We start from the raw sequence: 14,426 nt of genomic DNA on the forward strand, positions 1-14,426 counted from the left end.
CCCACTCCCCCTGCTTGTGTTCCCTCTCTCGCTATGTCTCTGTCAAATAAATAAATAAAGTCTTTAAAAAAAAAAAAAACTTGAGAAAACAGTGCCAGGTCTGCAAGCAGGGCTATTACTTGGTTGAACTTGTCTGTAGTTTGTAGTCAGTGTAGTCTGTATGGTTTGCCGGGCTTCTAAAAAGCCCGAGCTACTAAAGTAGATAGCGGTGTAATAGGAACTCTGCCAATGTATCCTTTAGGTCTTTTTTTTTTTAAGATTTTATTTATTTGACAGAGAGAGACAGCGAGAGAGGGAACACAAGCAGGGGGAGTGGGAGAGGGAGAAGCAGGCTTCCCGCAGAGCAGGGAGCCCGATGCGGGGCTCGATCCCAGGATCCCGGGATCATGACCTGAGCCGAAGGCAGACGCTTAACGATGCTGAAGAGACACTTAATCTTGGGGAGCCACCCAGGCGCCCCAAGATTTTATTTATTTTAGAGAGAAAGCACGCACGCATGCACGAGCAGGAGAGGAGCAGAGGAAGAGGGAGATCATCTCCAGCCGACTCCACGCACTGCACAGAGCCCGACGTGGAGCTCCATCCCAAGACCCTGAGATCATGACCTAAGCTGAAACCAAGAGTCAGACGCTTAACGACTGAGCCACCCAGGCGCCCTCCTTTAGGTCTTTTAGAATAGCACTAACCTCTGCCACCCCCTCCTATACTCCTCCCCTGAGGGCAGTATTGTTTTTTATGTACTATCCTATCTGGGGAGTGAGTTTCAGAGACCTCCATCTTGCCTTCCCTACTATGGTGACCCTTAGCCAAAGACCAGGCATCCAGTGCAGGGGTTAATCCAAATTGCCAAGAATGCCCATCTGTCCAATAGCACAGAATCTCACAGGGTTGATTTGGCTACTGCCATTAGTGAATGTCCAAGAGAACCAGGGCTGAGCCCCAGTATGGCACCATTCCCTGAGGAGACTAACTGGCCCTTGGTGTCAAGTTGACGATTTGGGCCTGAAAAGGCCACCGTTCTCACAAGGAAAAACACAATCCAGGTAGGGGTTTTCTGCCCACAGTACCTCAGCCAGCACCACTATCCAAAGGCTGACAAAATAGGGGCGCCTGGGTGGCTCAGTTGGTTGAGCGACTGCGTTGGGCTCAGGTCACGATCCCGGGGTCCTGAGATCAAGCCCGCATCGGGCTCCCTGCTTGGCGGGGAGCCTGCTTCTTCCTCTGCCACTCCCCCTGCTTGTGCTTGCTCTCTCTTCCTCAAATAAAAATCTTAAAAAAAAAAAGCTCACAAAATGATTGAACAGTATGGGATCCCTCATACATTGTATCAGACCAGAAGGAACCACTCTGCAGCAAAGGGGGTGCAAGAATATGCCCAGAACAAAAAGGTATACTGGATTTATTACATAACTCACCTTCCGTAGAAAGCCGGAATGGCCTCGTGAGGGTCCAGCTACGGCTAACGCCCAGCTCAGAAGCAATATTCTGTAGGGACAGGGTGCCATCCTTCCAAATGCAGCTTATAAGCTAGAGAAGACCTTTTGTGGGGCTGTGTCCCCAAAGCGGAAGACACGGGTCTGCATACCACCACCATTACCAATGTATACCTCCAGGGGACTTGGTGCTTCCCATTCCCACAACTCTGGGCTCTGCAGGGTTACAGGTCTTGATCCCCAAAGGGAACACACATTTCACCAGGAGACAGAGCAAATCTTCTACTTACCTGCAAGCTACAGGTATCGCGTGGGCATTGTGCTCCTCTTGTCCAGGAGCCAGCGGGTCAGAAGAGGAGGCACTCTTTTTTAGGGGTTCCTGATGCATCACAAGGAGGTAGGGCTACTTACCCAACAGGATGAGGATGAATGAATGGATTCAGGTGATCCACCTAGGTGCTTCTTGCATTTACTATCAACTTGGGTCACGGGAGGGCATGGTAACCATGGCTCAGACCCCTCAGGAAGGTGAGCCACCGAAGCCAGCAGAGGCCCCAGAATGGCTCCCCGGTGAGAGAGACCACCACCAGTGGGGACCCGTTGGTCCTAGTGACCTGTTTCCTCAATCTCTCCTCAGACAGACCCAATGCTGGGAAAATGGGTCTCAGCAGTGGAAGGGCTGGACTGTGGTGACAGAGATGGGCCGCTCAACCCTCTCCAAGGAAGGACTTGCTACCCAGGGGCAGGGAGAGAGGCCAGCAGGCTGCCTCCAGTGGCCAGCCTTTGTGGAGTTGGCCTGAGCTAAAAAAAAAAAAAAACAAACAAAAAACAAAACTGCCTGACATGGGATGATCCCCTTCTCAGGGCCGCAGGCCTCTGGTGACAGAGCACCTCAGGGCTGCAGAGACCTGACCATCGGGGCCCAATACGAGTCACTCCTGAGCAGCCCTTGCTTCAGAGCTCCCTACCAGTGTGGCCAGGGTCTCAACCACTTCTGTGCAGCCTTCTTCCTCTGACCCACCCTTTGCTGTTTATCCTTCCTTCACCTCACAGCTGCTGATCCTCCATAAGCATCTTGCATTCCAAACTTCCTGTCAGGGTCCACTTCCAGAGAATCCAAGTCATGATACAGCCTGACCTCCTATGTGAAGAATATTTGGGATGTAAGTAACAAACACAACTTGAACCAGCCAAAGCAAACATGAGAATTTATTACAAGGATATTTGGGATATCTCACAGAAGAATGCAACAATCAAGGCATGAAAAAGGCAGAGGGCAGGGGTGAACCAGGACATCAAGACCAGAAGAAGCAGATCCTGGAGCACAATTTTCCATGGCTTCATTCTTGTCTCTTTCTGCAGACGATGCTTCCCCACGTGGTAGGGGGAAGCCACTGAGAGCACCCACGCTTGTATGTTACAGCTTCAGTCGCTAAAACTATACAAAGAACGCAGTCCCAGCTTTCCAGCTTTCTAATGGTTATATTACCACAGTGACAAACACGTGTGCACGTTCATAAAGTGTGGACAGGCATCAACAAGGAACACGGGCATTTCAGGGACAGAAGGCTGGCGAAAAGCATTAAACTGTAGAAACCTCAAGGAACTCCAAGTAGTTCAAGGAGGCCAAAAAAGTATTGTGTAGGAAGAAAGATATTCAGAAATGACAGATAGGCTGGATTTGTACAGAAGTCCTCATCTACGGTGAGGACAGTACACTTTAAGTCCACAATTAGCCACGTGGTTTTTCAACAGAGAAGTGCATAATCAGAATTGCATCTTAAAATAACTACTAACTGTGGAAAATGGACGAGGGTCATGGTGGGGTGAGCTCGGCCGCACTTGGCCCAGGCTGGCTTGTTGGTACAGTATTTGCAGACTCAGGAGTTCGGTGAAATCAACAACCTGAGCTTATTCTACTGGAATAAGCAACCAATGAGGGAGGCCTCAAGTGTAGATTCCAAATGCCTGCTGATCTATATTCTGCTATTTGATACAGGTATTGCTGGATAAATCAGATATTCTTTGGGTTCCTTTCACCCAGGCTCTACAAGAGTTGATCTTGAAATTAAAATATCCAGAACACATGGATCCACACAGAGATAACTTTGTCTCATTACCAAAGCCCACAAAGAAAGGCTGAACAGAAGGCACTCCTGGGACAGGTCCCAAAATTCACACTTTACTTAGTAGAAGGAATACAATAGGAATTATCCTCCGCAGGACTGTCTCCAGGCCAGTGGGGGAACCTGGGTGGAGAGAGGAGAGAGGGGTTGCTCCTTCCACCTGGGCTCCTTACACATTCAACCAACATAACCTGTTGTGCTCCAGGAAGCTGCACATAAATCCCTCTTAACTTTAAAACCTGTTTTCTTCCTGATGTGGGATTTGTGAGCGGAAATGTGGGGTTACATGTGTTTTTGTGGTTTACCAAGGTAATTTAAAAGACAAACACTAGAAATATCTAATTTCAGAATCAAAGCCCTCTTGTGACTTCAGAAAGAGTCCCTAGTGAGCTCTACACAACATAGCTGGGCCTCCACGTAAGGTATTCTGATAAACGAGACCTCTGCGGCCAGCATTTAGCCCTCCCAATGACTGCTACCTGGCACTCAAAAAAAACCTGCTCTTGGGTATTAGACCAATGGGCTAGTGCCGAAGTTCTATTAGTTAGTGAGGAAAGCACTGGGTTTAACTACTTAATAGTAAATGGAATAATCTAGAATTGAAGTCAGCAAAATTAGGTCACTTTTAGACAACAGACTCCAAACTCAATCCAAGAACTAATGAATCAATCTCTGGGACTAGCAAAGAGAACCATAATAGATGAAAATTTAAAAATAGGAAAATCTACGAAGAATCACCCTGTCACTATTCTCTTAGAAATGAAGTTGATAAAAATCATGTTCAGGTATTAGGAGAAGAGTAGGAAGTCCATACATTTGAATATGAATACAAATTTGGGAACTCAGATACTTTTAACCTGGTGCAGTGGTTTAGAAAATTACTCTCTAAGTCCCAATTTTTCAACAATGATGTTAAAATTGGTAACTAAGGGGAAAAAAATACTGCTAGAATCAAAGCTGCAATACACCATACTGATAAAAGCAACTTGTGTTTGAGAGAAGTCGTGATTTTTCCAAGTCTGGTAACAAGGTAAGCGCTGGACTTTTCTGAATTTCACCATCATACACAGAATACTGTTTACTTTGTCAAGCAACATTGTAAAGATCACTGCAAAGTTCTACCTAAGGGGTGGTTCATGCACTGCCAACGTAAACCCTGCTTATCATGAAAGGTTCACAGCGGAGTCTCTATGTAGAAGATGCAACGGGTGACAAAAGGTGAAACACATATATTTCAAATGATGCAACAATGAAAATCCTAATTCCTAACACCTATCCAGTAGTCACAGAAATTCGCAGGAAGGCAAAACAGGCTTCCTTGAATACACCAAAAATATATTTCTCACCACAAAAATCTGTATTTTACGTTTTCTGAACAGTGACTCTTAAATTGGCTTCTCCATCTAGTTTTTTTACAAGATATTCTAAGAAACACCAAAAACATAATAGCACACAGCATCGTGGTATTTCATCAGAGTGAAGTAACATACATGCATTGTACGTGAAGTATGTCTACTTAAGCCAAAGGCGCCAAGCTGAATGGGAACAAGACCTTGCACGGCACGACGGCCATTTAGCCTGAGTGCTGAGTGACAGAGTTCACACACCTGCTTTCTTTTGTCCTCTCATGAGTCACTACTGCTGGGCTGTGGTTCCTGCCTTTGAAAATTATCAACCAGGTTCTATTTAAATTGTTTCTCTCAGGTTGCAGAATGTTGGCTTTTGTAAGAAGGTCAGCAACAACAGACCCCTTCTATATGCCAACAAGCCGTAAGGAAAAAGGATGTGGTGCTGTCACTTAAGCTGCGTCTTTCGCAATAAGAGGTGCTGTATCAGCTGCTGTTTTTACTGTATCACTGAAACAGAAAAACCAGCAGCACATGGTGTGTCCTGATGTCGGAGGCACCACCAGGTATGGTACGTGCACTTCATGCTTGCAATTACATTAGCATATGTGATTCCAAAACATGACACACTGTGTGACACAGGAAAATAAGCCATAAATACCACTGAGAAATGTCTTATTTTGATGTTTCAATGACTCAATTTATTCACATATTTTTAAAACTTCATTCTTCAGAGTGAACATATCAACCATTAGAATTGGGCATTTTTGATAACCCCGTCTATAAAAAAATGTATGGCTTCCCTTTATAGCCTTATTTCTAGGGGCACATGTTTCCAAGGTCTTTAAATTGTTAGTTTTACCCACAATATGAATTCCCCCAAAATACAATACAGTTGGATTACCTGCTGAAGATTGTCCCATATTTAGCATTTTCACTGAGCCTCATTCCTGAGAGTATTTCCTTAATGCACAACGAGCTGTGACTTCTTGACGAAAATACGACATTACTTGCTGCATTCATGGGATTTTTCCTCATTTACTGGACTAGGGTTTACCCCAGTGGGGATATTTCCACCAGCAAATGAGGTGTGACCTCTGCAAGGCTTTCTGATGCTTACTGTACTCCTGGTTGCTTTTCATTTCCCACTTTATGTCTGACAGGGTTCTGAAATCCACTGCATCCCACAGGCTCATTCTAGTCTCAGGGTTCTTACTTGAACAGGTTAACCTGCTGAAAGCTCTCCCCGCATAACCTCAGAGCTCCTACCCTAAAAGATTACCCAGACAGACATACAATGTGATGCAACTATTTATCTGAAAGGTTTACCCTGTGTTTTCTGAGTACAAACAGGTGAGATCTTGGCCAAAGGCTAGTATTAACTCCACTCCTAAGATTTCTTCACTGTATGAGTTCTCTGGTGATTAATGAGCTGTGACTTTTGGGAGAAGGCTTTCCCACATTCGTGGCATTGGTAGGGCTTCTCTCCTGTGTGAATTCTCTGGTGATTAACAAGCTGTGACTTCTGAGAAAAGGCCTTCCTACATTCGCTGCAGCCATAGGGCTTCTCCCCAGTGTGTGTCCTCTGATGTGGTATGAGGTGTGATTTCCGAGAAAAGGCTTTGCCACACACACTGCACTCGAAGGGTTTCTCGCCTGTGTGTGTTCTCTGATGATTGATGAGGCTGGACTTCTCCCTGAAGGCTTTCCCACACTCGCTGCATTCGTATGGCTTTTCTCCTGTATGAGTTCTTTGATGTCTAATTAGCTCTGATTTCTCAAAGAAAGCCTTCCTACAAAGACTGCATTCGTAGGGTTTCTCTCCTGTGTGGATTCTCTGGTGAGTATTCAGCTGTGACTTCTGAGAAAAGGCTTTTTCACAATCCCTACAACCGTATGGTTTTTCTCCTGTATGAGTTCTCTGGTGAGTTGCAAGACTTGACTTCTCACCAAAGGCTTTCCCACATTCAGTGCATTCATAGGGTTTCTCTCCTGTGTGAGTCCTCTGATGGGATATGAGATGTGACTTCTGACAAAAGGCCTTCCCACACTCGCTGCACACATAGGGTTTTTCTCCTGTATGAATTCTCTGATGATTAGTAAGGCTCAATTTTTCACTGAAAGCCTTCCCACACTCACTGCATTCATAGGGTTTTTCTCCTGTGTGAGTTCTCTGATGTCTAACAAGCTGAGATTTCCTGCTGAAGGCTTTCCCACATTTACTGCATACGAAGGGTTTCTCTCCTGTGTGTGTCATCTGATGGGATATGAGATGCGACTTCTGGGAGAAGGCTTTCCCGCACTGAATGCACACATGAGGCTTCTCTCCTGTGTGAGTTCTCTGGTGGTTAATGAGACTCGACCGCTCTCTGAAGGCTTTCTGACATTCACTGCATTCGTAGGGCTTCTCTCCAGTATGAATTGTCTGATGTCTAATGAGCTCTGATTTCTCAAAGAAGGCTTTTCTACAATCACTACATCCATAGGGTTTTGTTCCTGTGTGAGTCCTGTGATGTGTAACAAGCTGTGACTTCCTGCTGAAAGCTTTCCCACAGTCTCTGCATTCAAAAGGTTTCTCTCCTGTATGAATTCTCTGATGGTTAATAAGATTTGACTTCTCACTAAAGGCCCTCCCACACTCATTGCACCCGTAGGGTTTTTCACCTGTGTGTGTCCTCCAATGTGAGATGAGATGTGACTTCCGGGAGAAGGCTTTCCCACATTCACCACATTCGTATGGTTTCTCTCCTGTGTGTGTTCTCTGATGGGATGTGAGCTGCGACTTCTGGGAGAAGGCTTTCCCACACTGGCCACAGTTATAAGGTTTCTCTCCCGTATGAGTTCTGTGATGAGTAATAAACTGTGACTTCTGGGGAAAGGTTTTGCCACACTTACCACAGCCAAAGGCAATCTCTCTTACATGTCTGCTCTGATGCTTAATGAGACTCGCTTTCTTACTGAAGCGTTTCCTACATTCACTGCATTCATAGAGTTTCTCCCCTAAACGAGTTCTATGATATATGATAATCTGTGACTTCTTAGAGCTAATTTTATCATATTTATCATAGTCATAGTATTTTAACCAAGTATTAGCTTCCTCAGGCTTAGTATGAAGAAACAATTTATCAAATACACTTAAGCCGTGTGGTTCCACTTTTTCATAATCTGCTTTTGGAATAAGTAAATCTAAGTGATGTTTTAAAAGTAATCCATCTACATCATCTTCACTGTTTGATTTCATTAAAGGAACAAAGTTCATGCTCAGATTGAATTTTTTTCCAAATGTATCACATTCATGATCTTGTTTCATATTTCTAAGCTTCTCTTGGTTATCCTGGTGCCATGTCATGTGACCATCTACTTGCAAGACTTGTTCTATAAAGAAAGAAAACCCTGTGAATGCTTCCATGGTTATGTTTTTCTTTAAGATTTATTTATCTATTTTAGAGAAAGAGAGAGCGAGCATGCACGAAAGTAGGAGGAAGGGCAAAGGGAGAGAATCTCAAGCAGACTCCCCGATGAGTGTGGAGCCCAAACACAAGGCTCAATCCTATGACCCTGAGATCATGACCTGAGCCAAAACCAAGAGTTGGACGCTTAACTGACTGAGCCCCCCAGGCGCCTCTTCTATGGTTGTTTACAGAATACAAAACCAGCAATGCTATTTGCGGGGATGAACGCTTTGGAAGGCTGTCTCTCAGTCCCAAGTATAAGATCTATCCTCTGGGTATTTGGGGGCAAAAAGAAAAGAAAATGTTATAAATAGGAATAAGATAAGGCAGTATACTAAGTCACCTCTGGTTGCTGTCAAATCTAGGTTTATAAAATGTAAAAAATTCATCAAGACTGAAGAGGAACAAAGAAAGGAGGATGGAAGAAGAACTGATCCAACAATATTCTGAGGAGTGAGTTTCCTCCACCCTGACTGAGTGTGCAAAGCACTGGGGACAGGAGACAGTCAGTCCCTGACCTTGCAAAGCTTACATTCTAATGGGAAGACAGAAAATTAACAGGTTTGATAGAGGAACTACTGAAGCCATTTCAAGCTTGAAGAATGAGAAATCGTTTGTGAGCTTTTCCCCATTTTTAAATTTTCTGGAAGTCTGAAACTTTCCAAGCACATTTTCAACATTATTACCATAAAAGCCACTTCATGGAACGCATCATCTTCCATTTAACCTGTTCAGGCACAAAACCTTAAGATCCATATGTTTGTTTGTTTTAAGATTTTATTTATTTATTTGACAGAGAGAGACACAGTGAGAGAGGGAACACAAGCAGGGGGGGTAGGAAAGGAAGAAGCAGGCTTCCCGCGGAGCAGGAAGCCCGATGTGGGACTCGATCCCCGGACCCCGGGATCCTGACCTGAGCCGAAGGCAGATGCTTAATGACTGAGCCACCCAGGCGCCCCAGATCCATATGTTCTTTCACTGAAAATACCCTAAGATAGGGGATGAGGGGAAAAGAGGTCTGGCAGTTAAAATCAGAGTCTAGTATGGAAACATTAGCTTTGAGATGGAGGTTAAGAGTCTGAATAAAGTGGTAATAGGAGATGTGAGAGCAGAAAATGAAGTATTTATAAATTAAACTTACAACTTTGCATTACTTTAAATATTACATTGTTAGACTAAATACACATTTGGAGGGGCTCCTGGGTGGCTCAGTCATTAAGCAGCTGCGTTCGGCTCAGGTCATGATCCCAGGGTCCTGGGATTGAGCCCCACATCCGGCTCCCTGCTCAGCGGGAAGCCTGCTTCTCCCTCTCCCCCTGCTTGAGTTCCCTCTCTCGCTGTGTCTTTCTCTGTCAAATAAATAAATAAAATCTTTAAATAAATAAATACATACATACATACACACACACACACATTTGGAAATTTTTACTTTTTTCCCCACTAGAAAAATTGGACTGCTTTATGTTTGGTCTCTCCCCACCACTCTTCCCTGCTATACTTTAATCTATCTCATTAGCTCAGTGAAACAGCCTTCCACCTGGTTTCCCTGCTTCCCATTATATTTTCCACAATGCAGTTAAATCAAACTTCTAAAAATGTAAATCAGGGGGCTCCTGGGTGGCTCAGCTGGCTAAGTGTCCAACTCCTGGTTTCGGCTCAGGTCATGATCTCAGGGTCGTGGGACTGAGCCCCACACAGGGCCCTGTGCTCAGCAGGGGGTCTGTCTGTCTCCCTCTCCGACTCCTCTGCCCTTTCCCCCACTCGCACGTGCTCTCTCTCAAATAAATCAATCTTTTTTTATTTATTTTATTTTTATTTTTTTTAAGATTTTATTTATTTGCGAGAGAGAGAATGAGAGACAGAGGGCATGAGAGAGGGAGGAGGGTCAGAGGGAGAAGCAGACCCCCTGCTGAGCAGGGAGCCCGATGTGGGACTCGATCCCAGGACTCCAGGATCATGACCTGAGCCAAAGGCAGTCGCTTAACCAACTGAGCCACCCAGGTGCCCAAATAAATCTTTTTTTAAAAAATGTAAATCAGATAACTATTTTTATTTAAAATTACTTGCATCAGTCTAACCACCTGCCTACTGCTTACAAGTCCATGTACGACCTAGGTCCCCCACACAGGCCAGCCTCTATTTCCCTGGCACACTAAGCCCCAGACACAAAGGCTTCCTTTCCGTTTTCCTGAGGTCACCAAGCCCCTTCCTGACCTAATACATTCATATCTGCATTCATTTAGGGAACACTTTCCCCCAATTCACATAGCTCACTCACTTTGGTCTTCACATCTAGAACTGGCTTCTCCACATGACCATATTGTGGACTGAATGTTTACGCGTCCCCGCTACCTGCCCGCCCCCAAAACTCTATGTTGAAGCCCTAACCTTCAGTGTGGCTGCATTTGGAAACGGGATCTCAACGGAATTAAGGTTAAATGAGATCATAAGGGTGGGGCCCTGATCCAAAAGGATTAGTATCCTAATTAGAAACACCTCACCACCCCCCACTCCCTGCACAAAGAGAGGCCATGTGGCGGCAAAGCTATAAGGCTACAAGGCGGCTGTCTACAAACCAGGAGGACCGCGTTCATTAGAACACAATCAGGCAGGCACCTTGACCTTGGACTTCCAGCCTCCCCAACTGTGGGAATAGCTTGCTGCTGTTTACCCATCTGTGCTATTTTGTTATGGCAGCCTGAGCAGAGCCACAAACTCTCTACCCTATTATCATCTACCTAATTTATTTCTATAATAGGCCTTTTAGGATCTGGGCTTTACCCTGGTTATTTGCCAACTTGATTAGTTTTATCCTCCCATGAGAAAGTTAGCACTCTGTAGGCAGGCAACTGACCTCTGATGTTCACTATTGTACCCATACCTCCCAGCACAATACCTGGAGTAAGAGACATCACCATGTCTTCAACTTTCTACGACACACGACTGCAATGTAGCCCTTGGCTGCCATTTGGAGCTTGGTTTCTAGAGTGTTCCCACCACTCCCAGCTTTTAACAGGGGCAACCCGCGCCTGGACTGTGCACAGAAACAAGGTGGTCTGTGCTGAGCGCCTGCCGTCCTGGGAGTCTGCAATGCCGCTATGTGCCAGGCGAGGTCCCCGGGTGCTGGGTCGTCAGTGGGCGTCCCTGGGCAGAAACACTACCCACATTACTGCATTTTTGTTGCTGGGTGACCCTCACGGAGGGAGCAGCACAGGAAACCTACACCCGGATTCCTCCAGACTCTGCTTTGCCCTTTCCCTGGTGAGGAAGCTGTCATTAGGTCACTGTAGTAAGTCTTAGCCTTACAGACAACGATATCCTGAGTCCTCCTAGCGACTCTCCGAACGTGGTGGTCTTGAGGACCCTGACACACAGGCCTTGTTTAGGTAACTTTGACTATGTTGCAGTGAAGCATAAATGTCCAATATTTAAATCCTGAATTTAAAAAAAACAAAAAAACCTAAATGCAAATGTCTTAACTTTTTTTTTTTTTTTTTTTTTACAGATTTTATTTATTTATTTGCCAGAGAGAGAGAGCACAGGCAGGGGGAGCAGCAGAGGCAGAGGGAGAAGCAGGCTCTCCGCCCAGCAACAAGCCCGATGCAGGACTTGATCCCAGGACCCGGGATCGTGACCTGAGCCTAAGGCAGGTGCTTAACGGACTGAGCCACCCAGGCGCCCCACAAATGTCTTTAATTTCTACGCTTCTGTAAGGTGTTTTCTAGGTCTTTTATTTTTAATTATCTTTAGTCGTCACTCAAGTGGACGCTATCGATGAATGAGGGGCACATAAAAATTACAAGAGGTTCCTCAAACTACAAACTCCAGTTCTAGAATATTCCATTTTAAAACTACATACACACCACTCTACTGAATCAATTTTGCTGATAATGCATCCATAATGCTTATTGTTGGGAAAAAAAATGCCCAGGTAATCTAATGCACACCTGGCTAAAAACACCTGAATTAAAACAATGGGCTTATTGAATATTGTGACACATAAGTGGATATAAACTATAAACCTTGTGTTTATGCATGCACACAGCTCAGGGACCCAACCAACTAAAGAACATTACATACACTGTGATCAGGTCTGAGATGGGACTTCCAAAAAAAAGTGAGAAAAATTTAGCTGGAACAGTCAAGAACATTCCATGAGTATGAATGCAGCAAAAACAGAGCTTATGCAGAAAGGATGAAGATAAAGCATAGCACAATCAAACACTCAGATGCAGAGAAGAATAAATATTACATGTGAAAACACAGAGAAATGTTTAAATGGCGTTGACCATGAAGTGGGGGGAGAGGGTCAACAGCTGACGGCCTACACAGACCCAGACTGTCGGTCCCGGAGGAAGAGGTCACCAGCTGTAGCAGATACTCTGCTGCCTCAGCTACATTCAGAGGGATGCCCTGGGCAGACTGTGGGACCTACCCCAGGCACCCACATCTCTCTGCCCAAAACAATCCTTAGGCCACACACGGCATGCTTGGTCTGTATGCCGGGATTCTGGACATTCTGGAGAGTTAACACCCCCAGGGCAATGCTCACACCCTGAGAGATGGGAGTTAGTGGATGACCAGCTTCCTGGCCCCACAGGGGCTCCCAGCAGCCACCATGGGTCAGCACCCCTTCCAACATGCACACCGCCATTCCCTCTCCACCCCCATCTCACTGCTCTTTCTCCCACTACAGTAAATTCTTGGCACTCAGATACGTATCTCAGGGTCTGCTTCCGAGGGAACCTGAAGTCAATGTCACACAGATGAGTAGGGATGTATGACAGATCAGAGACAGCTGGCTGCTTTAGGAACTGAAATACAAGGTATCATTTGAGAACACTTATAAAAGGTAAGGCTCTGGACCCATCAAGCCTAGTTTTAAGTGGGACTTGAGGAGTTAAGTTAAAAAGATAGTTTCCAGGGGCACCTGGGTGGCTCAGTTGGTTGAGCGACTGCCTTCGGCTCGGGTCATGATCTTGGAGTCCCAGGATCGAGTCCAGCATCGGGCTCCCTGCTCAGTGGGGAGTCTGCTTCTCCCTCTGACCCTACCCCCTCTCGAGCACCCTCTCTCTCACTCTCTCTCAAATAAATAAAATCTTAAAAAAAAAAAAAAAGATAGTTTCCAAAGGGCAAGAGAATTAAATAATAAGAATGCAAGAGAGAACATTCAATACACTCCATGGTGTCTAATCTACAGGTAAAGTACAGCAGAAGCCAACCTTACAAAAGGAGGAAAAGGACCACCGTTTGGGAGGAATAAGGGAGGACTTCCTTTTCTGCTCCACGGGGCACTTCTCTGGGCATCAGACGCCCAAACGAGGGCAAAGGAAACCTCCTGAAGGTACAAGCAGAGGTGAACAGAGGACAGAAGGAGACTAAATGTGTCAGAACACCAAACAAGAAGTCAAAGTCCCAGACTTGAAGGACAGGGAGTAAGTCATGGCCCAGACGAGCTGTAGATATTTTGCGTTAAGCTACAAGCGAAGAAGCCACATCTAAATGTGACTTATTTGAGCAGCTCGTGTCACCTGTTCTGAATCATCCCTAAAGGTTTACAGATCTTAAAGAGAGCTCTCCAAAGCACAATTCACAGAAGTCAACCCACTGGCCAGCTGAGACTGACCTTCTGCCTCCCGCATCTGGCTGGTTCTCACACCCACCTGGACGATCTGTACTTGGAACTTCTCCATCTCCGATCCACGGCTCTTCTCCTTGCTCCAACTTGAAGATGACATCAGGTTTCGTAACTTCGTACCCTGTTTAGGGGAAAACACAAAGCCATGGCCCCGACTGCTTGGGCTTTAGGGCCTCTGAAGAATGAGCAAAGTCTGGCATCAGGCGGACAGTGAAGCTACTCACTGGTGTATCAACGGAGTAAGTAATTCTCAAAGGCAACGGTCTCCCTGGTGGCTAATGGGGTCTAAAAATCTTTGACTTCTGGGGCGCCTGGATGGCTCAGTCGTTAAGCGTCTGCCTTCGGCTCGGGTCATGATCCCAGGGTCCTGGGATCGAGCCCTGCATCGGGCTCCCTGCTCAGCTGGAGGCCTGCTTCTCCCTCTCCCACTC

At 45.6% G+C, this 14,426-nt stretch overlaps 1 protein-coding gene across 8 annotated transcripts in view; it reads right to left on the reverse strand.

The window, feature by feature from the left end:
* Nucleotides 1–3,955: 3,955 nt before the first annotated feature.
* The window catches only part of LOC123853192 (zinc finger protein 26), a 60,020-nt gene continuing 49,549 nt past the window's right edge, over nucleotides 3,956–14,426 (reverse strand). For 6 of the 8 annotated variants that reach the window (XM_064578095.1, XM_045887900.3, XM_064578096.1 and 3 more), the window contains 2 exons: nucleotides 14,021–14,116; nucleotides 3,956–8,280 (listed from right to left, as the gene is read on the reverse strand). In XM_064578095.1, the coding sequence (XP_064434165.1) occupies nucleotides 6,296–8,280; nucleotides 14,021–14,116 (2,081 nt within the window). In that variant the 3' untranslated portion in view covers nucleotides 3,956–6,295. Of the gene's footprint in view, nucleotides 8,281–9,498; nucleotides 9,573–14,020; nucleotides 14,117–14,426 lie in introns of those variants that run through there. The other 2 variants (XM_064578098.1, XM_064578100.1) reach the window with 2 other exon arrangements.

Source organism: Mirounga angustirostris, unplaced genomic scaffold (genome assembly GCF_029215605.1).
Source record: "Mirounga angustirostris isolate CCGP_5_RB_7025 unplaced genomic scaffold, mMirAng1.0.hap1 SCAF_14, whole genome shotgun sequence".
Taxonomy (NCBI): domain Eukaryota; kingdom Metazoa; phylum Chordata; class Mammalia; order Carnivora; family Phocidae; genus Mirounga; species Mirounga angustirostris.